This window comes from Musca domestica, unplaced genomic scaffold, assembly GCF_030504385.1.
Source record: "Musca domestica strain aabys unplaced genomic scaffold, Musca_domestica.polishedcontigs.V.1.1 58, whole genome shotgun sequence".
NCBI classification, from domain to species: Eukaryota; Metazoa; Arthropoda; class Insecta; order Diptera; family Muscidae; genus Musca; species Musca domestica.
This window is the reverse complement of record NW_026712360.1, coordinates 4,290,128-4,316,777: the sequence shown is the minus strand read 5'-3', so window position 1 is coordinate 4,316,777 and position 26,650 is coordinate 4,290,128. Positions and strand designations below refer to the sequence as shown.

At 32.7% G+C, this 26,650-nt stretch overlaps 1 protein-coding gene across 1 annotated transcript in view; it reads right to left on the bottom strand.

Moving 5' to 3' along the window:
- LOC101888200 (uncharacterized) overlaps positions 1–26,650 on the bottom strand; it is a 230,673-nt gene that overhangs the window by 26,885 nt on the left and 177,138 nt on the right. The window contains exon 6 of the mRNA XM_059128965.1: positions 3,301–3,499. Coding sequence (XP_058984948.1) covers positions 3,301–3,499 — 199 coding nt within the window. The remainder of the gene's footprint in view (positions 1–3,300; positions 3,500–26,650) is intronic.

Genomic DNA, 26,650 nt, shown 5'->3' with positions numbered 1-26,650 from the left:
CCCTTTGTAGCCCTCCAGTAAAAAGTTAACTTTGAAGTATCTCCATAGAAAAGGGAATCGTTGCACAGCAAAAAGTCCTAAGAAAGGGTATCTTAAAAGACCTCTATTTAAGGAGGACATTAACACTTAAAAAAGGACGTTAGAAAGGTCCTCTATAGAAAGACAACCTCTGAAAAGGACATTTAAAAGGACCTCTCTTAAATGAGGTCGTGTTAAAGGTCGCCTATAGAAATAGGTCCTTTGAAAGTTTCTCTATAGATAGAGGCTCTTTGAAGCGTCCTCTAAAGCACGAGGACGTTTTCTCCATACAAATTCCTAGAAAAGAGACAGAGGAACCTTTGTAGCCCTCCAAAAAAAAAATTGCTTTGAAGTATCTCCATAGAAAAGGGAACCATTGAAATGACCTGTACAGCAAAAAGTCCTAAGGAAGGGTCTCTTAAAAGAACTCTATAAAATAAAGAAATTTACACTTTAAAAAGGTCGTTAGGAATGTCCTCTATAAGAAGACAACCTTTGAAAAGGCCTCTACAGAAAAGGACATTTGAAAGGACCTCTCTTGCAAGAGGTCGTGTTGAAGGTCCCCTATAAATAGAGGCTCTTTGAAGCGTCCTCTAAAGCACGAGGACGTTTTCTCCATACAAATTCCTTGAAAAAAGACAGAGGAACCTTTGTAGCCCTCCAAAAAAAAATTTGCTTTTAAGTATCTCCATAGAAAAGGGAACCATTGAAATGACCTGTACAGCAAGAAGTTCTTAGAAAGGGTCTCTGAAGGAAAGAAGATCTCTTAAAAGACCTCTATAAAGAGAGGGCAATTACATTGTAGAAAAAATGGCGTTGAAAGGTCCTCTATAGAAAGACAACCTTTGAGAAGGCTTCTACAGAAAAGGACATTTGAAAGGACCTCTTTTGAAAAAAGGTAGTATTAAAGGTCCCCTATAGAAAAAGCCCCTTTGAAAGGTCCTCTGTAGATAGAGGTTCTTTGAAGCGTCCGCTGAAGCACGAGGACGTTTTCTCCATACAAATTCCTTAAAAAAAGACAGAGGAACCTTTGTAGCCCTCCAATAAGAAATTAGGTTTGAAGTATCTCCATAGAAAAGGGAACCATTGAAATGACCTGTATAGCAAAAAGTCCTAAGAAAGGGTCTTTTAATTACCTCTAAAAAAGAGGGCATTTACACTTTAAAAATACGTTAGAAAGGTCCTCCATAGAAAGACAACCTTTGAAAAGGCCTCTACAGAAAAAGACATTTGAAAGGCCCTCCCTTGACAGAGGTCGTGTTAAGGGTCGCCTGTAGAAAAACGGCTCTTTGAAAGGTTCTCTATAGATAGAGGTTCTTTGAAGCGCCAGGACGTTTTCTTCATACAAATTCCTTGAAAAAGGCAGAGGAACCTTTGTAGCCCTCCATTAAAAATTAGCATAGAAAAGGGAACCATTGAAATGACCTGTGCAGCAAAAAGTCCTAAGGAAGGGTCTGTTAAATACCTTTATAAAAGGATGGCATTAACTCTTAAAAAGGACATAAGAAAAGTCCTCCCAAGAAAGACAACCTTTGAAAAGGCCTCTACAGAAAAGGACATTTGAAAGGACCTCTCTTGAATGGTCCTCTTTGAAAGGTCCTCTATAGATAGAGATTCTCTAAAGCACGAGGACGTTTCCTTCATAGAAAGGGCAACTTTAAAAGGACACATGAAGGAAAAGAGAGTCCTCTAAAGAGATGACCTTGAAAGGACCTCTAAAGAAAAGAAATCTGTAAAAAAGTCCTTTATGGAAAGAGGACCTTTGACAGATTCTTTAATGGGCCTATAGACCTATTGAAAGAGGATATTAGAGGACATTTGTGACCTTCTTTAAAAAAATCGACCTCTGAAATATAACATTCAGATTAAAAGCCTTTCAAAAGGGACTTTAGAGGTCCTTTAAAAAATCAGATAACAGATAACATTTAGATAAAAAGCCTTTCAAAAGGGACTTAAGAGGTCCTGTAAAAGTTCATCTACAGAAGGATGACTTTTAAAAGGACCTCCACTGGAAAAGCTTTTGAAAGGACATCGGCAGAAAAGGAACCTTTGGTAAGTCATCTACAAAAATGACTTTTGAGAGAACCTCTTAAGAAAAGGAACAGCAAAAAGTCATATCAAAATGAGGATCTAAACCACAGGAGAGAACTGCTAGAAAGAGGATCCTTTGTGGGCCCTGTCTGGGCAAAGGACCTTTAAATACCCTCTATGGGCAAAGGACCTTCAAAGGTCGCCTGTGGACAAAGGAACGGAGAGGGGGCCTGCAAAAGTGGAAATTTTATATATCCTTCAGGACACCTTTTGAAAGGCTTCTAAGTAGAAAGGAAGCTTTGAAGGTTCCTTAGGGTTACAGATCCTTTTCGAGGTCCTTTGTGAACAAGGGATCTTTGAATGGCCCTATATGGTCAAAGGATTTGTTTAGGATATTTCATGGTCAATATTCCTTGTGAGGATCTCTGTAGAGGATCTTTGCGGACAGAGGTCCCAGTTAAAGTGAATATTTTAAAAAAACTTCTATGCACAGTTAGTATTTTGAAGTTTCGTTAAGAAAATAGTACTTTTTGAAGGTCCTTTGTGGTTAAATGACCCTTGAAGGTCGTACGGACATAGGATCTTTTAAGGAGTAACTTTTATGTATGGTTTTTGACAGATAATCTCTTAAAGCAAAGAGCATTGTTAAGGTCCGCTGTACACCTCTTGAGCATCTTTGTAGTAATTTTTGCACAGGAGATATTTTGAAGTTCCGTTATCAAAATAGTACTTTTTGAAGGTTCTTTGTGGTTAAATGACCCTTGAAGGTCGTAGGCACATAGGACCTTTTAAAGAGGAGCTTTTATGTATGGTTTTCGACAGAGAACCTTTTAAAGCAAAGGACCTTATTAAGGTCCGCTGTATACCTCTTAGACATTAAAAGTTCCTCGGTGTACAAAGACATTTTGGTCATCTAAAGATCATGTTTATGGTAATTTTTGTACAGGAGATCTATTGGAGGTCCTTTATGGGCAGAGGATCTTGTAAAGGTCTCCTCTAGAAAATATATATTTCAAAAACTCCTCCAAAAGGACTTCTTAAACCTCTGTGGACAATGTACCCTTTAATGGTTCTCTACTTCTAGAAAAACTTGTAAAGGAAAAATCCTTGTGAAAGGACCTTTATAAACCGATTAAAGGAAATCTTTTTAAGAACCTTTTTGGATTACTGGAAGACCTTCTGTGTTTTTATTCCGCACATTCTCATTTCGCTCTATTTCCCCCAGCTCATTTAATTTCTACATCTACTTACCCTCCTTGTAGCCACTTTTTGTTGTCAAGATTGGTGATGCCGTTGCCGATGCGGATGCTGCTGCAGCTGCTGATGACACCTTCAATCCGTCCTCGGGCTGGGTGTTGGTGGTGCATTTGTAGCTGTCATAGACATTGTTCGGATTCGTGTCACTACTAACGCCAATTATGGCATCATATTTACAATTTTTACAATTTATCTGTAAATGGAAATAAAATGTTCATTCAAAATGCAGCAACAAAGGCAATAACAACAAAAGAAAAATAAAAAAAGAAGAGGAAGGGAAGGAAGAGGGAGGGGGGGAGATAGGTGGATGCCGAGTAAATATCATGGAAATCAACATCAAAACTAGTTCAATGTTATAGTGGCACAAATCTTGTTAGCTGGCTTGGCAGTAAAGCTCTTTTGTGGTAAAGCGCACACACACACACTCATAGTGATGTTTACATGTGTGTGAATGATGTGTGAGAGTGTGTTTGTGTCCGTGCATTATGTGAAAGTGTGTTTGTTTTGTTGTATAAAAGGATTTGTATTCCATTAAAAATTGTTTTCCATTTAGTTATCTCTCTCTCTCTCTCTCTCTGTCTCTCTCTCTTCCCATCTCTTTAGCTCTTTGTTTTTCTGTTTTTTTCCCACAAATCCACTCGCATTGTTCTCATCCACAGACAATTGCAATCTAATAGAGTTGCATAGTTTGATTACCGTCATTGCAACACACAATTGTATTTGTGTGTGGGTGTGTGTGAGTGTGTGTGTGTGTGTGAATGCGTGTGGATGTGTGTAAAAGAGACTGTATAGAAATGTCGGTATTTTGTGTGTCCTTCTATGTGTTAAGGTATAATTGGCATTTTGTTTTATAGCCTCCACTGGATTTAAATGACTCGGATATGAATTCTAATGGCTTTGTAAAATGCATGCCCAGTAAATGGTTCAAAATATCATAAGCCTCTTTTGTATGGAGGTAAATCTAAAATCTTGATCAAAACAAACCAACAAAATTGATTGAAACTTAAGTGGCAAGAGCCGGAAAACTTATTATTTTTAACAATATTAAAAAAAAAAAAAAATTATGAAAAACTGGATTTTTTTAAGAGTTTAGGATGAGCAGATTTTTATTATTTTTTTAAAGTTATATGTGAATAAAATCCTACAAAGAATATTTTTAATATGTATATATTTTTAAGAATATCGACAGTACGGATTTTTTGAGAAGGTTTCAACGGTGAGGATATTTAAACATTAAAAACAATTCTGTTGTTAAACATTTATGGTAATATGTCGAAAGGTCCTTGAAGATATATTCAGAGAAACAATTACGATTATAGGCCAAAATATCCTCAAGATCCTTAATTCTTTTTTAATATTATTTAGCAATTCATGATGAGTTGCAGAATGGCCCTTAAAAATACATTCTTTAAAATTCAAAATAATCGTATCCAAAAAAGTCACAGATTATATGTCGAATCCAAAATTATAGGTCGAAATTCCCAGTTTTAACAAATCAATGATAAGGTCGGTTATCGGTTATAATTTACAATTATAGGTGGAAACGTCCTTCAAAAAATATACTTAAAAGACTCACAATTATTGACAAAATTATCCTTAGAAAATTTCCTTCAAAATCCTTCTTAATATCCCTACAAACCGCTTAAAAATCATTTAAATATCCATTATTAAAGAGGTCGTTTTAAATTGTTCTTTTAAAATCCATGATTTTTACTGCGTTGCAGACTTCTGAAAATTATCCGTAAAATCTGCTACTTTATGATATGAGGTCCTTTAGGAAAAAGAGCTTTTTAACAACTTTTATTATTGGACAATAAATCTTCGGAAAAGAATCCTTCAAAAATCTACATAATACACCAGAAGGTCCTTAAAGAAATATGCTTTAAAAATCTATGATTATTGTAGCCCAAAGGCACTTGAAAAGTATCAGTTACAAATTCGATACTTTAGGATAATAAATCCTTTACAAAAAATATATGTAATGGTCGTCGGAAAGATATCCCTAAAGCTCCACGATTATATACCAGAACATATTTGTAGAAATAGAAAACACTGTATTTTAAAAATCCAGGATTATGTCCGTAAAGTCCTTGAAAAATCCTTCTTTAAATATTTATGAATATATACCTAATGGCCCTTGAAAAATGCCTGCAGAAAACAAGATACTGTAGAATAGAATGTTCCACTACAAAAATGCATATCTACAATTTTCTATTTTTAGCCAGAGGGTCTTTGGAAAAATCACCTAAAAACTTTACAATTTAAACTAGAAGATACTTGAAAACATATTTTAATAACCCATATTATAGAGCAGGAATGCTTAAAAAAGGTCTTGAAAGAGCTATGATTATACGATTATAGAGAGGGCCCCATTGGAAAATTCCCTTTAAAATCCACCACCATAGGCCTGAAGTTCCTTGAAGAAATATTTTTTTAAGAGCTGCGAATAGAGAGTGAAAGTTTTTGGAAAAATGTCCTTTCAAAATATACAATAATAAGCCTGTCAGTCCTTGGAAAAATATTCTTTAAAATTTACATTAAAACAACGCTACTGTAGACCAGAATGCTTTCACAAATGTATATCTTTAAAGGCCTGAAATTCATTTAAAAAAATATCCTTAAATACTTAACAGTTATAGACCAGAATGAATTTTAACAACAATACCTGGAAACCCCATGATTAAAGGTCGTGAGGTCCTTCACAGATGAATTTTAAAAATCAACTATTTTAAAATCAATAATTCTCAATCCTTGGAAAAATATCCTTTACAACTCTACAATTGTAGCTCTTAAAAATCGACGACGTTTTTGAAAAATATCCTTTAAAAATGTAAGATTTTAGGCCCGGCAGTCCTTGGAAGAATATGCTTTAAAATACACTACTGTTGGCCTAAAGTGACTCTAAAGAAATATATATATATATATTTAAAAACTGCCCTGAAGAACCTATACTTAAAAATTCCAGGATTATAGACCAGAAGAATTACCTTCTGAAAGAATCTTAAAAAAAAATCATTTAAAAATCCACCATTAAAGTTCGTAAGTTCCAGAAAAGTCATTCTTTAAATCTAGTGTTATAGTCCTGAAGGTCCTTTGAAAAATATCCTTAAGAACTCTGCGATTATGGCCTATTCAAATCCACGACTGCAGGAAATGATGTGTATGAAAAAAATATCCTTGTACAATTATAGTCCTTGTAATCCTTGGAAAATATATCATTTAAATATTCTTTTATTGCGTAGAAAATCCTTGAAAAGTATGTTTTCAAAATATGTGAATGTAGCCCTGAAGGGCTTTGAAAATGTCCTTACAAACTCCACGATTATAGACCAGAATGTACTTGCAAAACTATCCTTAAAAAATTTCATAATTAACAGTCGTGAGGTTCCGGAAAATATGCCCTAAAATTATAATAGACGTGATGGAAAAATATCCTTAAAAATCCACCACTATTGGCCTAAAGATCCTTGGAAAAATATATAAATTTTTAAAAACTGCAAATATAAAATAGAAGACCCTTGAAAATTAAAAAAAAGAAATAATCCGCTTCTATAGGACAAAAGGCTCTACATAAAAAATTTCTTTAAAATCTTCTACTTTAGGCCAGAACAATCTATAAAAATATCAGTTAAAAATTAGGGATTGGTGGTGCTTAAGAAATATCCATTAAAAATCCACAATTATTGGCTTCATAATATAAAATATACTTTAAAAAGAGCCTTCCTAAATCTACGAATATTGAGCTGGCTCTCCTTACAAAAAATATATGTTTTTATGTTTGAGAAGTAGGATCTTGAAAATATATCCTTTAGATATTCACCAATAAAACCAGTAAGGACTTTGAAGAATATCCGTCAAAATTCTTCAAAACTAAAGAAAATTCTTAAGAAAAATATCATTTAAAAATACAATATTTTAGATAATAATATCCTTGACAAAAAAATTCTTTAAAATATATGAGTTTTAGACTGGAGGAATCTGCGAAAAGAGGTTTAAATGAACTTGAAAAAATATAAAAAAAAATTCTTTAGAAATTCATCAAAATAGCCTCGAAGGACTTTAAAGAATATACGCGAAAATCCTTCAGAAGTAGTATTTTAGCAAATCTATAATTATAGGACAGAATATGCTTGAAAAATATCCGTTAAAAATTCACTTCAATGGCCCGGACTTCCTCAGAAAAAAAAAATCGTTTGGAAGAAATATTCAAATATCGTTGTAAATTGCAGAGCACAGATTTGCTCAATTTCATTCGGAAGCGTGAGTGGTGGGGGGCGGAGAGGGGGAAGAGAATGAAAATAGGAAATATGGAGAAGTTGGGGAGGTGCCTTGTTTAGAACAAAACATAAAGAGTACTCGACATGATTAGAATCTGCGCGTTTTTGAATGAATTTTTGCTCCCCCTCAAAAACAAGGATAATATGTTCGCCAATATTTGAGGGAAATTGAAAAATTGAGTTGGCTTGATTTTTTCGGAATCCGAGTGAGTTTCACACAAATTCGAGTTTCTAGAAGGACTGGTAAATTGTCGTAAACAAAATCTTCCACATTTCCATTTAAAATCCATTTCATTTTCATTTCCTCTCCTTAAATAATTTAAAATAATTTTCCTCTGTTTAATATTTAATATATGTCTACCTTGGAATTTTTCTTTTACTAATTAATTAATTTATCAAATATTTTTAGATTTAGAAAACGGAAACGGAAATGAAAATGTCAAAGTCATATCAATACAGGCAATATGTGGAAGTTGGTATCAAACGCACACATTCACACACATACAATTATCGCAACATGTAAACGAACCAAGGCAAATCCTACCAATTATGATTAAATTTCATACTCAAATAATTGCACAAACAAACATACAAGGAGGTGAAAGGGTCATATTTCAAAATTGGCATGATATGATTTTGTGATTCTATAATTTTTCAATTTCAATTTTGATAAATTACCAAACCTTTTCACTCCATAATTTCAAGCCCTCTTTCGAATTGAAATAAATAATCATTTTTTCACTTGTCTAAGTTTTGAGGTTTTTCGAACATCTCGTTTCGAACGGGAGACAAGAAGATAAAGCCACAGGCCTTCTTACGCATGGGAATAACCGCAATGCACACACGCACACACATACACACACACCGCACTTACACTCTCACCCATATGTAGTTACGATATTAGAACATAGAGAGAGAGCTTTGTGGCTAAAATAGCATGCAGCATCTACTAACTCAACACATGTATGGTCTGACCTGACCTCGCCTGGCCTGGTATTCGATTTGGTTAATACATCTCCTGTAATGGGCTACGTGCCATAGACAAGAACATAATTTATAATTTTAGTTTGATTTTGATTTGGAAAATTAAAAGAATTTAAGAGGGGGGATTTGTTTCTAATTGAGAAGATTAGGGCGGTTTTATGGGAGAGAAGCAGTGAGAGGTAATGAGGTTGAGAAATATAATGAGGTTTGAGTGAGCAAAGGACATATGGAATGTTGTATAATTTAAGAATATAAGCAGATGTTTTTGGAATATTGATGCTTAAAAAGAGATTTTTCAGGACCTATTGTAGCCTAGAAATAGGTTTTTTAGAAATATTTTTTTCTGGAATTATTGAAAGAGAACTATTATCATATTTTAGGTATTTTATATCGAAGACCATCAGACCCATGAAGGAAATCTTTTTTTTTTTTTTTTTGATGAGACTTTTTTGTGTTTTTCTTATGATCTGCCAGGGATCTAAAAACCTTCAAATATTGAACTCTGATCGTGTATTTTTTGAGGATATTTTTCACGGACAATCAAGTCTTTAGGAGCAGATTTAATGGATATTTTTGCCATGACATTTTCAACTGCGGACTAAAATTTATTAGTTTCGGGGACTAACGAGCACTTGGACATTTTGGCCGCAGACTTTGGACATTCCAACAGGATTCTCACTCAGCACGCGTCACCCAATAATGGTTACAAAATGAGTTTCCTCGCTTCATTTCCAGCGCACAATGGCCACAAAAATCTCCGGATACCAATCAATTGGACCATTGTGTCTGGAGTATTTTGAAAAGCAAGGTTGGCACAAAAAAAAAAAAAAAAAATACCAAAGTGTCGATCATTCAATGGAATTAAAAAAAAAAATTTAAAAATTCAAATAATGTTGTAGGGTATCTCATGGACGGCACACCACCTCTATAGCCTAGGCTTGCTTTTTTTATTTATTTATTTATTTTTTTTTTCTAAGAGAGAAGTTGTAGCTCTTCTGTGAGAAGGCCTCTCCAGACATTCTGTGATAAGTGCCACAGCTTCTCTATGAAAGGAGCGTTTGACTTTGTTGCAGATTTTTTTTATCTCACCCTGTATAGACCAGAATTATTTTATAAATTTCATATTTAAAATTCGAAATGTTTCCAACAGCCTATGATCTATGGTCCACATCTTCGTATAGCCCCCATATAACAGTTTCCATATTAGCAATATTTTTCGGAATTTTTTGAAAATTTTCAAATTCCTCCCAAATGGTGGAGGGTATTATAAGTTTTCTTTAAGAAGTTTTCTTAGAATTCATTCTTTTCATAATTCTTCTAAGCCAGATGAAAGTAAAAACGATTTAAAACTCAGAAACATTTTACCTGGAGCCATTTTTTTTGCCTTGGCAAAAATATCGCATTTTTCATGACAAGATTTTGGTGTTGATTTTTCACCTGGATTTTTTCGGATATTATATCCTACAATGCCTGTTTTTTTTTATAGGACTGTGAATTTAATTCCTTGGAAATCCCTTCGGGTATTTAAAGTTAAGCAAGAGCTCAACTGATGGCCAGGCGATAGACTTGGCGATAGCATCAACACCAAACATGGTGGTAGGACGATATATATGTGTGTGCGTAGGTGTGAGTGTTGTTTAAACTTGGCACATAAAATGGTGTGGAAGCTACGAACAAAAAAAAAAAAAAAAAAAAAAAAAAAAACAACAATGAATTGAATGATGCTAACGAAAACTATGTTGCCATTTGAGTTCCCTGACTTCGTTTGGCCATCTCTTGCACTCGCTCTTGTTCTCCTCTCTCTCTCCCTTTTTTCGCCACATTCTTAACAATTGCTGTTATTTTCAGTTCGACAAAGGCGAAACGACAGCCAGCCAATCAGGCCAGATGGCCAGTCATCTGGCCCAAAATGAAAACTAACACCCAGTAAGAAAACATTGAAAAGACCAACAAAGCAAAAAAATAAATAAAAAAAAACTACGAAAACAACGCACAAAATGAAACGCAGAAAATGAACGACAAAAAATCAACAACAATTCGAGCAAAAACAAACTTGAAAAAGAATGAAATTTTTACTATGCCAAAAAGTGTGCTCTCGAGTTAGTAAGGGTTGGGATGGAAAAAAAAAAACGCTGCAATGGGACAGTGGTTCAAAACCCAATTTGCTGATGGATTTTCAAATGACTGAATTTGGGCGGCTAAGTAACAAAAATTTAACCTATAACTCATACGCCGTTGTGGCCAACAAAAAAAAAAATATTATTACTCATGCGAACCCCACACCGAAATTTGACTTATCTCTTTGAGGCAAAGACAATCAAATGCGTAACTCATACGCCACCTTGGCCAGTAAAAAACAAGAAAATAGATGTAAGTTCGGCCATGACGAAATTGAATATTCTCCATCTTTTGGGACAAATTGGACAATTTTCAAAAAAAAAAAAAAAAAATCTATTAAAAATTCTGTTAAAATCTTAAAAATACCGAATGTAGTTGTTATATTGGGGTTCATACAACGACGTGGACCTGCATATACCATTTTTCCATAATATTCAAATGCGAAACATGAAAAAATCCATGAATAATGTAGAGCAAATATGGGGGCTATACCAAAAATGGAACTGCACCGACAGTTTTTTATAACCGGCTGTAGTATCCATTACGAACTCTAAATTCCAAATTTGAAACAATTCCGATGAATAATATCGTTAAAATCATCAAAATACCGAATATCGGGAGGAATCGTTGCATGAGGGCTATACGAAGACCTGGACCTGCACCGACAATTTTCTCTTTTGGGCTGTAGTATCCATTACGAACTTTAAATACCAAATTTGAAATAGTTCCGGCAAATAATGTCGCTAAAATCATCAAAATACCGAATATAGGGAGTTATCGTTACATGAGAGCTATACGAAGACGTGGACCTGCACAGACAATTTTCTGTCTTAAGCTGTAGTATCCATTTTGAACTTCAAATGCTAAATTTGAAATAATTCCGGTGAATGATGTCGTTAAAATCGTAAAAATATCAAATATCGGGAGGTATCTTTACATGAGGGCTATACGAAGACCAGGACCTGCACGGACAATTTTCTGTCTTAGGCTGTAGAATCCATTACGAACTTCAAATACCTGATTTGAAAAAATTCCAGTGAATAATGTTGCTAAAATCCTCAGAATACCGAATATTGGGAGGTACCGATATATGGGGGCTATACGAAGACGTTGACCTACATAACTCATTTTCTGTCATAGGCTGTAGTATCCATTACGAACTTCAAATACCTGATTTGAAACAATTCCAGTGAATAATGTTGCTAAAATCCTCAGAATACCGAATATTGGGAGGTACCGATATATGGGGGCTATACGAAGACGTGGACCTGCACAGACAATTTTCTGTCTTAGGCTGTAGTATCTATTACGAACTTCATATACCAAATTTGAAAAATTTCAGGTGAATAATGTCGCTTAAATCCTCAAAACACCGAATATCGGGAGGTACCGTTATATGGGGGCTATACGAAGACGTCGAACTGCACGGGCAATTTTCTGTCTTGGGTTGTAGTATCCATTACGAGCTTTAAATACCAAATTTGAAACAGTTCCGGTGAATAATGTCGCTAAAATCATCAAAATACCGAATATCAGGAGGTACAGATATAATTTGGGGCTATACGAAGACGTTGACCTACATGGCTCATTTTCTGTTTTAGGCTGTAGTATCCAATTTTCTGTCCTAGGCTGTAGTATCTATTACGAACTTTAAATAACGAATTTGAAACAATTCCGATGAATAATGTCGCTGAAATGATCAAAATATCGAATATCGAGAGATACCGTTAACAGGGGGCTATACGAAGACGTGGACCTACATGGCCCATTTTAAATATCAAAAGTCCTTCAGACATAATATACATTTGAGTAAAATTTTATCAACCTACTTCACTTCGTTCGGAAGCTAGAATGATATCCACAGACGGACGGAGATCGCTGAATCGACATAGAATTTTATGCTGATAAAGAATATATATACTTTGCGGGGTCTAAAATGTATATTTCGAGATGTTACAAACGGAATGGTATACTTAATATACCCTCTCTATTATGGTGGAGGGTACACAAATATTATCACTCATACGCACTTTTCTCCCTTCTTTGGTTCATTTTTCTCAGGCAGTGTGAAACCCCAAATGTTTAAATCTTTTATTCCTTTGCACCACAGTCCTTCAGCGATGACCCCTCATGATGGCAGCCGTGCCAGTTACGGCCAAAGGCCAACATTGAATTGTTAAAATTGAAATGTACAACTAAATGGGTAATTTAAAGTTGGGCGCGAATTGCCGTCCCAAGTAGCCAACACTTGAAGAGGCCAAGTGGAAAAACAAAACAAAAAAACGCTTGGAAAAAGGGGGTCAAGTGGCCTCGGCTAGGAAATGAGTTAAGAAGCAAACAAGCCACTCTCATGCTCTCTCTCCCTCTCTCACACACGCACACACACTACAACTCATTATTACAAAACAAGGAAAATAGAAAAGTATTTAGTTAAAGTTGCTTTTGTTGTTGTTGCTGCCGCCGCTGCTGCTGTTTAAACAACAATTTCATTAACTGTTAAATAGCCAACAATAAACTCTTTACGCTGTCGTTGGTTCACTGATCTTCTTCTCACTTCAGCTGCGAGCGCTTCACTGCAACAGTTGACAGCTTAATTTGATTTTTTGTTGGCCGGGTGTTTTTTTATTTTTAATTTTCACCATAAAATTAACCGCACTCTTGACAAGCTTAAAAGGAAAGGCGGGAGTTGTTTAAAGGATAACAAGAGAGGAAAATACGAAATATTTTTTGTAATACTTGAAAAGCCACCAGGAGGTAGAAATGTCTATTATAAAATGGGGAAAAAGGAGATAAAAGAAAAAATATCTTGTTAAGGTAAAATAAAGAAAAATGTAACCAATTTGCAAAAGGTTTATACAAACGTGGTTAATAATATTTTCAAGACCTTTAGGATCAAAAAACGTGGGATTTTTTAATATCTTTTCAAGGACTTTAGAATCGAAAAACATGGATTTTTTAATATTTTTTCAACGATTTTAGAAGCCAAAAAACGTGGAATTTTATATATAGGTACATAAAATATATATAAAAAGATAAAAATAGGAATTTTTACGAATTTTTCTATAAAAATTAAGCTTTATTTTTTTAAATTCAGGATTTTTTATGATTGGATGTCAGGATTTCTTTTTAAACTTGAAATTTTCGATATATATTATAAGGGCATTGAGTATTAAAAACGTGGATCCTTTAATAAGTTTTGTTTACTGTTTTGTGCTCCAAATACTTGAATATTTTAAAAATATATTATTGGGAACAATAATATAATTATTTTTATTATTTTTTATTTAATTTTTTCTTCGATTATCGGAAACTTAGATTTCTTTTAATATTTTTTAAGAACTTTTGAGGATATAATCATTTTTGTTTTTTGAAAGCCTTTGTGGGTCAAAAACGTAAATTAAAAAATTAACGTTTTTTGTAACATTTTTTCAAAGAGTGGTTGTTATATTTTTTTATTGTTTCGAACACATAATTTAGGACTGTGCCGAGTCTTTGAAGCACAATAATATAAATTTTGAAAAAAAAGTAAGACAATTTTTTTTGACGACCCCAGATCTTTTGTTTTTGAGAAAACAAAAACGTATTTTTTTAATTTCCAGAAAATGTTTTTCAAAGGAAACGTGGTTTTTAATGACTATTCGTTAAAGAACCATCCAAGGCCGAAATGGGTTATTTCAAAAATATTTTTTTCAAAAGACCATTCAATATGGAAATTAGGATTTTTTACAATTAATTTTGAACGTCCGGAGTTGTGGATTCTTTATGGAAAATATCATCCAACCCAAAATTATAAAGGCAAATAATCAGCATATTTAAAAACTTTGTTGGGTCTATGAGGGGTTTTAACATATGTTTTCGAGAACATTTTTTAAAGGTCTCTACAAGTCAGAATTTCAGATTTGTTGAACAATATTTTTCAAAAGGCCACACAGGCCCAAAAGTTTTTGAGCTTTGATTTAAAAAAAAAAAATATTTACAAAAAAAAACTACTATTTTTAACGAACTAATTTTTAAAGGGATTTCATCTGGAATGAGGATTTTTTCTCAATTTGTTTTAAAGGGCCATTAATGAGCGTCGTTGATTTTTTAGGAATATCACACAAACCAGAATTGTGGATTTTTCATGTTATTATGGGGAAGAAATGGGGAATTTTTACACAAGGGACGTGGGCATCAAGAGACTGAAAAACGGTTTTTTAAAGATATTTCTTCAATGAATACAGACCGACTCAGCGGGGGATATTTAATATTTTCAACGGATTAGTAAAAGAACCTAAAAGAGTTTAAAAAAAAGTCTCTTCATTTTTTTTTTGGGTTAAATAACAATCATACGCCACCTTATATCGGATTATTGGAAATATTCATACGATCCGGTGTCAAGAGCTTTAAATGCATATTGGATTCTCGTTTTCTTCTACTGAATCACAACTCATTGCAAAACAAATAATTTTAAATAATATTTTCCAAGGACCCACAGACCACCAGTTGATTTTATGTATTTTTTGTAATTAATAGAACATGGTACTCCATGACGTATGAATTATCATACTATCATAATCATACGCCACCTAGTGTCATATTATTCAAAATGTTGTCCAGAGCCTCTATTTTGAAGTCTCGCTTTCTTCTATTGACTATAACATATTCCAAAACACTCCAATAATCGCGTATTTTTCAAGATTTTATTTCAATGACCAATCGACCGTTTAATATGGATTTAAGGGAATATTATTTCAAAGACCAATAACTGAGGATTTTTATTGCATTTTTCGGTGAATATTTTTAAGGCTAGATTGACCCTTAAATTTCAAGGACCAACAAATGATGATTTTTTTAAATAATATTTTTTCAAGGACGAACAGGCAACCAAAATTGAATTTTAAAGTATTTTTTTTTTTTTAATGTATACTATATTGTACTCCATGACGTATGATTATATTGGAATATATAATTATCAATCATACGCAACATAGCATCTGATTATTAAAAAAAACATGCGTTACTGTGCCCAAAAATTATTTTTGATTTCGAGGTACTGGTTTTATTCTAAAAATTCTTCTATTGACTATAACAAATTCCAAAACAATCCAATAAACGTGTATTTTTCAAGATTTTTTTCAATGACTAATAGACCGTTAATTATGGATTTTAGGGAATATTATTTCAAGAACCAATAACTGCGGATTTTTTTTGGCATTTTTTGGAGAATATTTTTAATGGTCAAAAAAAGACTAGATTTACTCTTAAATTTCAAGGACCAACAAATTATGATTTTTTTAAAGAATATTTTTCAAGGACCAACAGGCAACCAAAATTGGATTTTTAAGTATTTTTTCAAAATTAATACAATATTGTACTCCATGACGTATGCTTATTTTTGGAATGTATAATTATCAAGCATACGCAACATAGCATCTGATTATTAAAAAAACACCCATGCTTTACTGTGTCCAAAAATTATTTTTGATTTCGAGGTACTGGTTTTATTTTACAAATTCCAAGACAAACGGTATTTTTTACGATTTTTTCAAAGACGAAGAAAGACTGGATTTTTGGTCTCTTTTTATAATTGACTTTTTATCATTCCCTTTTTTAATTTCAGGGACAAATGACGACATTTTAATAATTTGTTTTAACGATCAACGAATGTTAATTTTTTTAAGGAATATTTTTCAGGGACATAGAGACCACTGAGTGTTTCTTTTTTTTTTTTTTTTTGAAAAATATATTTTCAAGGACGATCAAAAATGGATTTTTTTTAATTGTTGGACTTTATGACCACCAAGTGTTTTTTTAAGATTTTTTTTAAGAACTATCGGACCACCGAAAGTTAATTTCCTTTCATAATTGATGAAACATCGTACTCCATGACGTATGATTATTTTTGCAGATGCAATTATCAATTACACGCAACCTAGTAACTGATTCTTAAAAATACTTATACGTTGTGGTGTCCATAGCCTCCTCTTCATTTTGGGTTCTCGTTTTCTTCTATTGACATATAACACATTCCAAAACACACCCATAAAAGTGTATTTTAAGGATTTTTTTCATTGACCACTATGTCGTTAAATAGGGATTTTTAGGAAATTTTTTTACAAGGACCAATAACTGGCGATTTTTTTGCATTTTTTGTTTTTTTTTTATATTTTTAATGGTTTGTAAAAGACTAGATTTACTCTTAAAATTCAAGGATCAACAAATTTTGATTTTTAAAGAATATTTTTTCCATTAGAAGTTGATTGTGGGTATTTTTGTAATTAATAGAAATAGGTACTTCATGACGTATGATTATTTTTAAAGAGTTAATTCTTAATCATACGCCACCTAGTGTCATATTATTCAAAATACCCATACGTTATGGTGTCCAGAAATGTTATATATTTTTTGAGAGTTCCTGGTTTTCTGCTACTGCTTCCAAAGAAATTCATTGAATGTGAATTTTTTTAAGATTTTTTCAAAGACGAAGAAATGGTGAATTTTTGGGGAATACCTATTTAAGGGTCAACAAAGGACCCACTAACATAGATTTTTTATAATATCATATTTTTTAATGATCAACTTACTTTACTCTATAATTTTTTCATTTCAAATTATTTAAAGGACGATCAAAAATTGATTTTTATTGTTGGAGTTTCAGACTAACAAACGTAATTTTTGAGAAATTAAGGGTCAACAAAGGACCTACTAACATAGATTTTTTTATCATATCATATTTTTTTAATGATCAACGAACGTTAATTTTTAAAGGAATATTATTCAGGGCCATTGGGACCACTGTTTTTTATTTTATTTTTTTTTTTTTTTTTTTTTGAAAAAAAATTCAAGGACGTTCAAAATTGGATTTTTATTTTTGGAACTTCGGACTACCAAGCGTGATTTTTAAGAATTATTTTTTCAAGAACCTGCAGCCCAACATATGTGGATTTTTTATTTTTTTTTTATTTATTTTACTTTTTAAATAATTTTTTTTTTTTTATTGTTAGGGCATCGTACTCCATGACGTATGATTATTTTACATAGATAATTATAAATCATACGCAACCTTGTATCTGATTAATAAAATTACTCATACGCTACGCTGTCCAGAGCCTCTATTTCAAGCCATTGAAATATTTTTATGTCAAGATTAAATAAAATATTTTTTTTTTCGGTTTTATTGATGCCAGCCCAATTTGCCTTTGAAAAAATGTCCCAAGATTCCCAACGTCATCAATTCACTTTAAAACTCTGTCCAATACAACAATAAGCACTTAACCTAATGACCATTTTTGCTGGCAAACTGCAAACAAACAAATGGATGACATAAAGCAGACGACAACAATACCAACAATAAATTTGCAGCACTTACTTAAATTCAAGTTGGGCAAGGACCAAACGAAAAAAAAAAAAAAATTGGAAAACTAACAACAAGGAATGTGGAAGAGTCCAAAGCCAGTCCACATGTTGTTGGTTAATTTTTTACAGTAACTGGGGTGGGGGGGTCAGGGAGGGGGAAATATGGGGTAAGGAGAAGAAGAATATTGGGAGTTTACTTCCCTAATTGAAAAACATAAAAAAGTGTAAAATTGAATTTGAACAGGAGTTTTGTCCCTTGGAATCCTGAGGACATTACATGGACACAACAAGGATTTTTTTCTTTCTATTTTTTTTTTTTTTTTTTTTTTTTTGGAAAATACCAGCTGTTTATTTTTTGCTGGTCCTTGGTAACTTAAAACTTTAGGAAGTTTGAAGCGAATAACTTCAAGCAGCTGCCTGCAATATTGGAGCCTATGATTGAAAGTCAATCTGAGGTGAAAAAAGTTTCCTTTAGTGCCTCAACAAAAATTTGCTTCCTGAGTGGACCTGAACCTTGCATTGTGAGAAAAAAGCAACAACAACAAACTTTGAGTTTTATTTTATTTTACTTCTGGTTATAAAACAATAAAAGTAATAAAGAAAACATCAGAAATCTCAGAGATAAAGGAATTTCCAGAACTTCAAAAAAAAAAAAAAAAAAACGAAGAAAACCAGAGACCCCTCTCTAAGGCAACCATACCTTGTCGTAGTAGCATTTTTTCGTCGTTTGTTGGTATTTCCGTAAATCCAGGTAGATTGCTGGACACAACTTTCAATGTTGGCACAACAACTACATGTGTATGGTGTCCCAGACTTCAATTGAATTTAATGGCTTCGAATATTTTTTCCTACCCTCCCTCCCTGCCTCCTGTCTCTTTTTTTTTTGGCATTTTCTTGGGAAGCCTTATGGACATTCGTCGACAATCTATGTGGTGTTTGTTTTTTTTTTTTTCTCCTGCAATTTTGTTTATTTTTTTTTTCTTCTTGGGGGTGGAAATCTCCCCCACTTTCCCTGGGGTCCATTTACGCAACGGAAACGGAAGTGGAAATCATCGCACACAAAGTATGCAAGTAAATACGACAGAAGAAAGCATATATATATACAGTAATACGATGACATCAGCTCCAGCAGGACACCACACAATCCCCGTTTCGGGGAATCATTGAGGACACCATATTACCCGGGCACTACTAAAAATTCATTAAGGTAAAAGTAAATACAGGTAATACAAATAATTTGGTTTTACTTAAACTTTTATTTTAGTGGCTCTCTCTCTCCCTCTCTCATCTCACTCCCTCTCCCACTTACGGTGACACTTTGTCTTTGTGCTACATTGTAGTGTGGCATGACCAATGTCAGCCAACTTGCATAATGACCAGTAGCTGTTACAGGACTTTAAGTGTCCGCTTAATGATATCATTTAGTTAATTGAGATAAATGAAATGACGCGTTTTCTTTTTGGAAGTTATCACAAAGTTTCTTTTTTCCTCGAAAATTATAATTATGTTGTTAGAACTTTTGTAGGAGGAATAAGGTTGGAGGAAATTTGAATTTGAAATTTAAAAATTTTTGGGACAATAGAGGGTATGGGTAATGATATACATCATACGCAAGTAGGGTAATTTTAATTTATTCAAACTTATTTTGAAATTGGGGATTAAAAGCTTCACAGGCTTTGAAAAAAAGAAAAAAAATTTTGAAAGGTCTAATAGTCCTGAAAAATTTCTCTTAAGAATTTTACTATATAAAATCCTCAGCCCCTAAAAATTTTAACAATTAAAAAAGCTGTAAGGCCGAACTTTGAATACCCTTCACCATTTGGTACAAATTTAGAAATTTTCAAAAAAAAAATAAAATCAGTTAAAAATCTAAAAAATACCAAATGTAGCTGTTATATTAGGGTCTATACGACGACGTGAACCTGCATAGGCAACTTTTGTCATAAGCTATCACAATATTCAAATTCGAAATTTGAAAAAAAAAAATCAATTTATACTGTAGCTCTAATCATCAGAATACCGAATATAGGGAGGTACCATGGTGGTTATACCAAAAACGTGGACCCGCACAGAAAATTTTTTTCAAGGCTGTAGTATATCTTACGAGCTTCAAATGCGAAATTTGAAACAAATCCGGTAAAAAATCTCGTTAAAATCATCAAAATACCGAATTTCGGGAGATACCGTTTTATGGGGGGCTATACGAAAACGTGGACCTCCATAGACAATTTTCTATCATAGGCTGTAATATCCATTACGAACTTCAAATACCAGATTTTGAAACAATTCCGGTAAATATTGTCGCTAAAATCATCAAAATACCTAATATCGGGAGGTATTAATATATGGGGGCCATACCAAAACGTGGACCTGCACGGATAATTTTCTGTCATAAGTTGTATTATCCAATAGGAACTTCAAATACCAAAATTGAAACAATTCCGGTAAATAATATTGCTAAAATAATTAAAATACCGAATATCGGGAGGTGCCGTTATATGGGGCTATACGAAGACGTGGACCTGCACAGATAATTTTATGTCATAAGCTGTTGTATCCAATAGGAACTTCAAATACCAAAATTGAAACAATTCCGGTAAATAATATCGCTAAAATAATTAAAATACCGAATATCGGGAGGTACCGTTATATAGGGGCTATCTGAAGACGTGGGCTTGCACAGACAATTTCATGTCATAGCCTATAGTATTCTTTACGAACTTCAAATACCAAATTTGAAATAGTTCCGGTAAATAATGTCTCTAAAATCATCAAAATACCTAATATCGGGAGGTACTATTATATGAAGGCTATAGCAAAACGTGGACCTGCACAGACAACTTTCTGTCATAAGTTTTTTTATTTATTACGAACTTCAAATACCAAAATTGAAACAATTCAGGTAAATAATGTAGCTAAAAACATCAAAATATCGAATATAGGGATGTACCGTTATATGGGGGCTATACGAAGGCGTGGACCTACATGGCCCATTTTCAATACCAAAAGTCCTGCAGACATAGTACACATTTGAGTAAAATTTTATCAACCTACTTCATTTCGTTCGGAAGCTAGAGTGATTTCCACAGACGGACAGTCGGACGGAGATCGCTAAATCGACATAGAATTTTATGCTGATCAAGAATATATATACTTACAAACGAAATGACAAACTTAATATAACCTCTATACTATGGTGGAGGGTATAAAAAGGGGATTTAAAACTTCACGGGCTTTGAAAAGTGTATTCTTGAAAATTTATTTTTTTTTAATTTTTTTCTTAATTTTTTCTAAATTTTCTAATAGCCCTGACAATTTGCTGTTAAGAATTTGACTATAAAATCCTCAGTCCCTAAATATATTAAAAAAGTCACGTTCTGGTCCTCATAGTCCTTAGAAATATCCTTGAAAAATATTCTGTTTTTTTTTCTAGAATGTATTTGTAAAACTTCTCATGTACGGAACTGATATTCCTCGTACATGTTTTCTCAAAAAATATCCAGTTGTCCTTAAAATAGCGATTTTTACGACACGGAATGTCCTTGAAAAATATTATTAAAAAAAATAATTTATGGATATGGTGATCTTTGAATAAAAATGTAATTTTCCTTCACAGACCTTGAGCTGTTCTCCGAGAAGACCCTGAGCTATTATCTAAGAAGACCTGGAGTTCTTCTATGACAAGACCTGGAGTTCTCCTTTGAGTAGATCTGAGCTCTTCTCGGAGAAGAAACTGCGAACTTTTCTAAGAAGACCTGGAGTTCTTTTATGAAAAGACATCAAGCTCTTCTATGGGAAAACCTAGGGCTCTGTCATAATTCAAGACAAAAAAAACATCAATTTTATATCTAATAGTCCTGATTCTAACAAATCCTCGCTTCATTCCCAGCGCACAATGGCCACCAAAATGCCCGGATACCGATCCCTTGGACCTGTTGTGTCTGGAGTATTTTGGAAAGCAAGGTTGGCACTAAAAAACACCAAAAGGCACTAAAAAATACTAAAATAATACCAAAGTGTCGATCGCCTCAAGTAAGCGCTTCGCCGGGAACGGTTCAAAATGCCGCAGAGCAACTTTCTGGCAATGTGTGACGGTTTCATTGGCCGTTTGAAGGCCATAATTAGGGCCAACGGTGACCAATTCGAACAAATCTTAACTTATTCTAAAATTTGATACTATTTCCGACACTCTTTGTTTTCATTTGATAAAATTAAAAAAATGTAAAAATTATGGCGTTTGACTTTGTTGCAGTTTTTTTATCTCACCCTGAAGATATCCTTATAAATCCACTTTTATATCCTAAAAAAAGCTAACTCTGTATCCTTAAATATCCTTGGAAAACCACAAATATATAACAATTTGAGTAATACTTTAATGTTATTGGAAATTCATATCATAAAAATTTCATATTTATATCCTTAATTATCCTTTAAAATGCCTAATTTTTTAAAAAAATATATACGCGTATATCATTGAGAACACTTAAAATAGCCATTTTTTTAAATTTTTGAAATTAAAGTTTTTTTTCGAATGTCTTAAAAAATCAAGCTTATGTCCATAATAAATATTTAGAAGAGCATGTTATACCCTAAAAAATCTTTAAACGTTTTATATTAAAATGTCCTTAAACCTCCATCTGATCCACTGACAAATAGGCGTGATTTTTTTTAAATATTTTCTTTTTTCGAGGATCCACTGACCAGTAGGCGAGATTGCACGTTTCCTTAAAACACGTTTTTCTATTTGTATATCATTCACAACATCCATGTTAAATATCCTTAAAAACATCCATGTTTATATTTTTGAATATCCTTAGAGAAGTCCATTTTGATACACTTGAATATCCTTAGAACTATTCTTTATTCTCCATTTTGGTAGGTCTTCTTGTCCTTATTACAGAATTTAAGAATTTCTTCTTCAAAAACATTTCGAAAATGTATAACTCAAAACAAAAAAAAAAGTTCACTTTACTAAGCGTATAAGTAATATTAATTCCACCAGCCACATACGCGTATGAGTTATACACATAAATATCAAGTTAATATTTCACTCAAACTCATACGCCACCGATTCCTGTGCAACGAACTTGAATGAGAATTAACTATAGTGGAAAAAAGTTACAAGTCGTGAAAGGCATGTCAGTAACTTGGCAATTATTTAAAGGCATGGAAGAAGAGGTTGGGAGGGGCTTACAATGCATCTTTTTACTTTGTGCCCCAGCAGAACTCAGAAAACTTAAAATGTGACTTTTTTTGTTTTTGACAATATTTTTTTTATGGAAATTTTCCCCTCCCCCCAAAACTATTTTTCCCACGCCCCTGCTAACAGCATCTTGGCAAATCAGCAAATTAAAGTTAACCACTGGAGGATTTATGTTACTACTACTGCCACTCTTCTGTTTCTTTTTTTTTTCTGTTTTCTTTGAAAAATAAAAGGATGCGTGTTTAAAAGAGATTACGTTCATCAAGGTTAAAGATTTTCCAAGAAAACGAACAAAAATACACATCATGATTGAAGTGGATGTGTTTTCCCCTTTTTTTTTCAAAATTTTCCTAAGTTCAAGGACACTTTTCATGTGTGTAAGTTTCGAAATTTAACTTTTTCTTTTACATGACACTGACATGTCAGTGAATATTAGATAACGCTGCTGAGGTTGAAAAGAAAAAATATGAAAACTAAAATAAACTAGGATTTGTTCGTTGTCGTTTTTCTATCAACTAATCCTGTGAGAATTAGGTACAACAAAATTATTAGTTTTTGTAGAGAAAGGGGTGAAAATTAAAAAAAAAATATATGTTAGAAGTTATAGGGAAATGTAGAGTGATATTGAGGAGGGAGAGAGGAGGTCTTTTTGAGTGAATATAATTATAAATTAAAGTGAAAAAGATTCATCAGAATTATCAGGGAATTAGGGGTTTAAACTTTGTTGAGGACTAATAATGTCATACAGAATTTTTAAGGGCTACAAGAGCAATAAATTTGGATTTTCAACGAATTTTTGAATAAACTTTTCCAGTGAACAATAGATAAAAACTCCAAATTTTGAGAATTTTTTTAGTCGGATTTCTAAAGGTAGGAAGATCAATGGACCAACGTAGAATAAAGCAATGGATTTTAAAGGTTAAAAACATAGATTTTTTTAATATATATATTTTTTGGAACCAATAAAAAGTTGGAGGATCAAAAAGGCAACAACGATGGATTATAAAAAATCTTTACAGAGAACCAATAGAGAAATTAACGGAGATTTTTTAAATATATATTTTTTATATATTTTTAAGGACCAATATTCAATGGATCGATAGACCAAGGACTCACAGAATATTATCAACAGAGAAAGAAGATCAACTTTTTGGAGGACTAAAAGACCACCAAATGTGGATTTTTTCCAGGACCAAACGCAGTTTTTTTAAATAGTTTTTCTGAAGACAAAAAGACCAACAAAATTTAATTTTTGACAGAATTTTTTGAGGACTCACAGACAAATAGACACGATTTATCAAAGAACAATACAGCAGTTAACTTTAATTTTTAAGTCACTTTTTATAGACCAAAAGACCGTTTAACGTGGGTTTTTTAAAATATTTTTTTGAAGTTCAAGGGACCAGTAATCGCTGATTTTCTAAAGATTTTTTTCGATGACCCACAGACCATTTGACTTGATTTTTGTTAATTTCTTTTTTTTCGAGGACCCCCTAGCCAATATTCCTCGATTTTTTTTTAAGAATTTTTTAAGGGATAGGTAATTTGGAATTTTTAAGCATTTTATTTTATGTTATTATTGTTATTTATTTATTTATTTTTTTGAGGAAAATCTGACCAATTGGCGCGGACTTTTAAATATTTATTTTTCGATTAACTCACCAATTAACGTTTTAAAGAATTTTTTGGAGTATCTGCTGATCAATTGTCGATGATTTTTAAGATTTTTTTTGTTTTGAGGATCCACTTACCAATAGGTGTGGATTTTTAAATAATTTTTTTTTTTTCGAGAATCTACTGACCAAAAGGAGTGATTTTTTTAAGATTCGAGAACCCTCTAACCCACTACCAATAGGCGTGGATTTTTAAATAATTTTTTTTTGATGATCCACTGACCAATGGGACTGGATTTTTAAAGAATTTTTTTCGATAATCCACTAACAATAGGTGTGGATTTTTAAATATTTTTTTCAAGGATCCACTGACTAATAGGCGTGATTTTTTTAAAGAATCTTGTCTTCGAAAATCCATTGACCAATAGGCGTAAATTTTTATTTATTTATTTATTATTTTTTATTTTTTTATTTTTATTTTTATTTTTTTTTTTTTTTTTTTTTTGAAGAGAAGGTGATATGGATTTTTAAAAGAATTTTTTTTTTGATGTTCCGTTGGCCAATAGGTAATTATTTTTAAAAAAATGTCTTCAAGGTCCAGGTGATGTGGATTTTTAATCGAATTTTTCTTAGGGACCAATAGACCTGAAAACGTAGATATTTTAAAGATTTTTTTTTCTTAAGGACTAAAGATCTACAAACGTAAATTTTTTTAACGATTTTTTTCCAGGTCCAATAGACCAGGGAACGTGGATTTTAAGAGAATTTTTTCCAGGACCAACAGATCATGAAACGTAGATTTTAAGAGAATTTTTTCCCAAGACAAACAAACGTGGATTTTTTAAAGAACTTTTCTCAGGGACCCAAAGCCCAACAAACATCTATTTTTTAAAGAATTTTACTCGGGGACCCAAACAACAAGAAATGTGGATTTTTAAAGAAATTTTTCTCGGGGACCCAAAGACCAACAAACGTGGATTTTTTTCTTAAGGACTAAAATACAAGCAAAAGTGGATTTTTTAAAGAATTTTTCTCAGGAACCCAAAGATCAACAAACGTGTATATTTTAAAGAATTTTTCTTGGGAACACCAAGACCAATAAACGTGGGTTTTTTTATAGACTTTTTCTCAGGGACCCAAACACGAACAAACGTGTCTTTTTCAAAGAATTTTTCTCGGGGACCCAAAGCCCAACAAACGTGTATTGTTTAAAAAATATTTCTGGAGGACCAAAAGACCCACGCACGTTGCTTTTTTTAAGAATTTTTCTGGAGGACCAAAAGACCCACGAACGTGGTTTTTTAAAGAATTTTTCTGAGTCCAATAAACAAAGATTTTTTAAGAATTTTTTCTCAGGGACCCAAAGAACAACAAACGTGGTTTTTTAAAGATTTTTTTAAAGGACCAAAAGACCAACAAACGTGGATTTTTTAACGAATTTTTCTTAGGGATCCAAAGACCAATAAACCAATGGATTTTTTAAAGAATTTTTCTTGAGGACCAAAAGACAAACAAATTTGGATTTTTAAAGTATTTTACCTGAGGACAAGCGAGGGTTTTTAAAAAAAAATTTTCGTGGAGACTAAAAGGCCAACAAACGTGGATTTTTAAAGAATTTTTCTTGAGAACCAAAATACCAATAAACGTGGATTTTTTAAAGATTCTTTCTTATGGACCAACAAATGTGGATTTTTTAAAGAATTTTTCTGGGGACTAATAGAATTTTTCCTGAGGACTAATAGACCAACAAATGTGGTTTTTTTAAAGAATTTTTCTCAGGGACCCAAAGACCAGCAAACGTGGATATTATA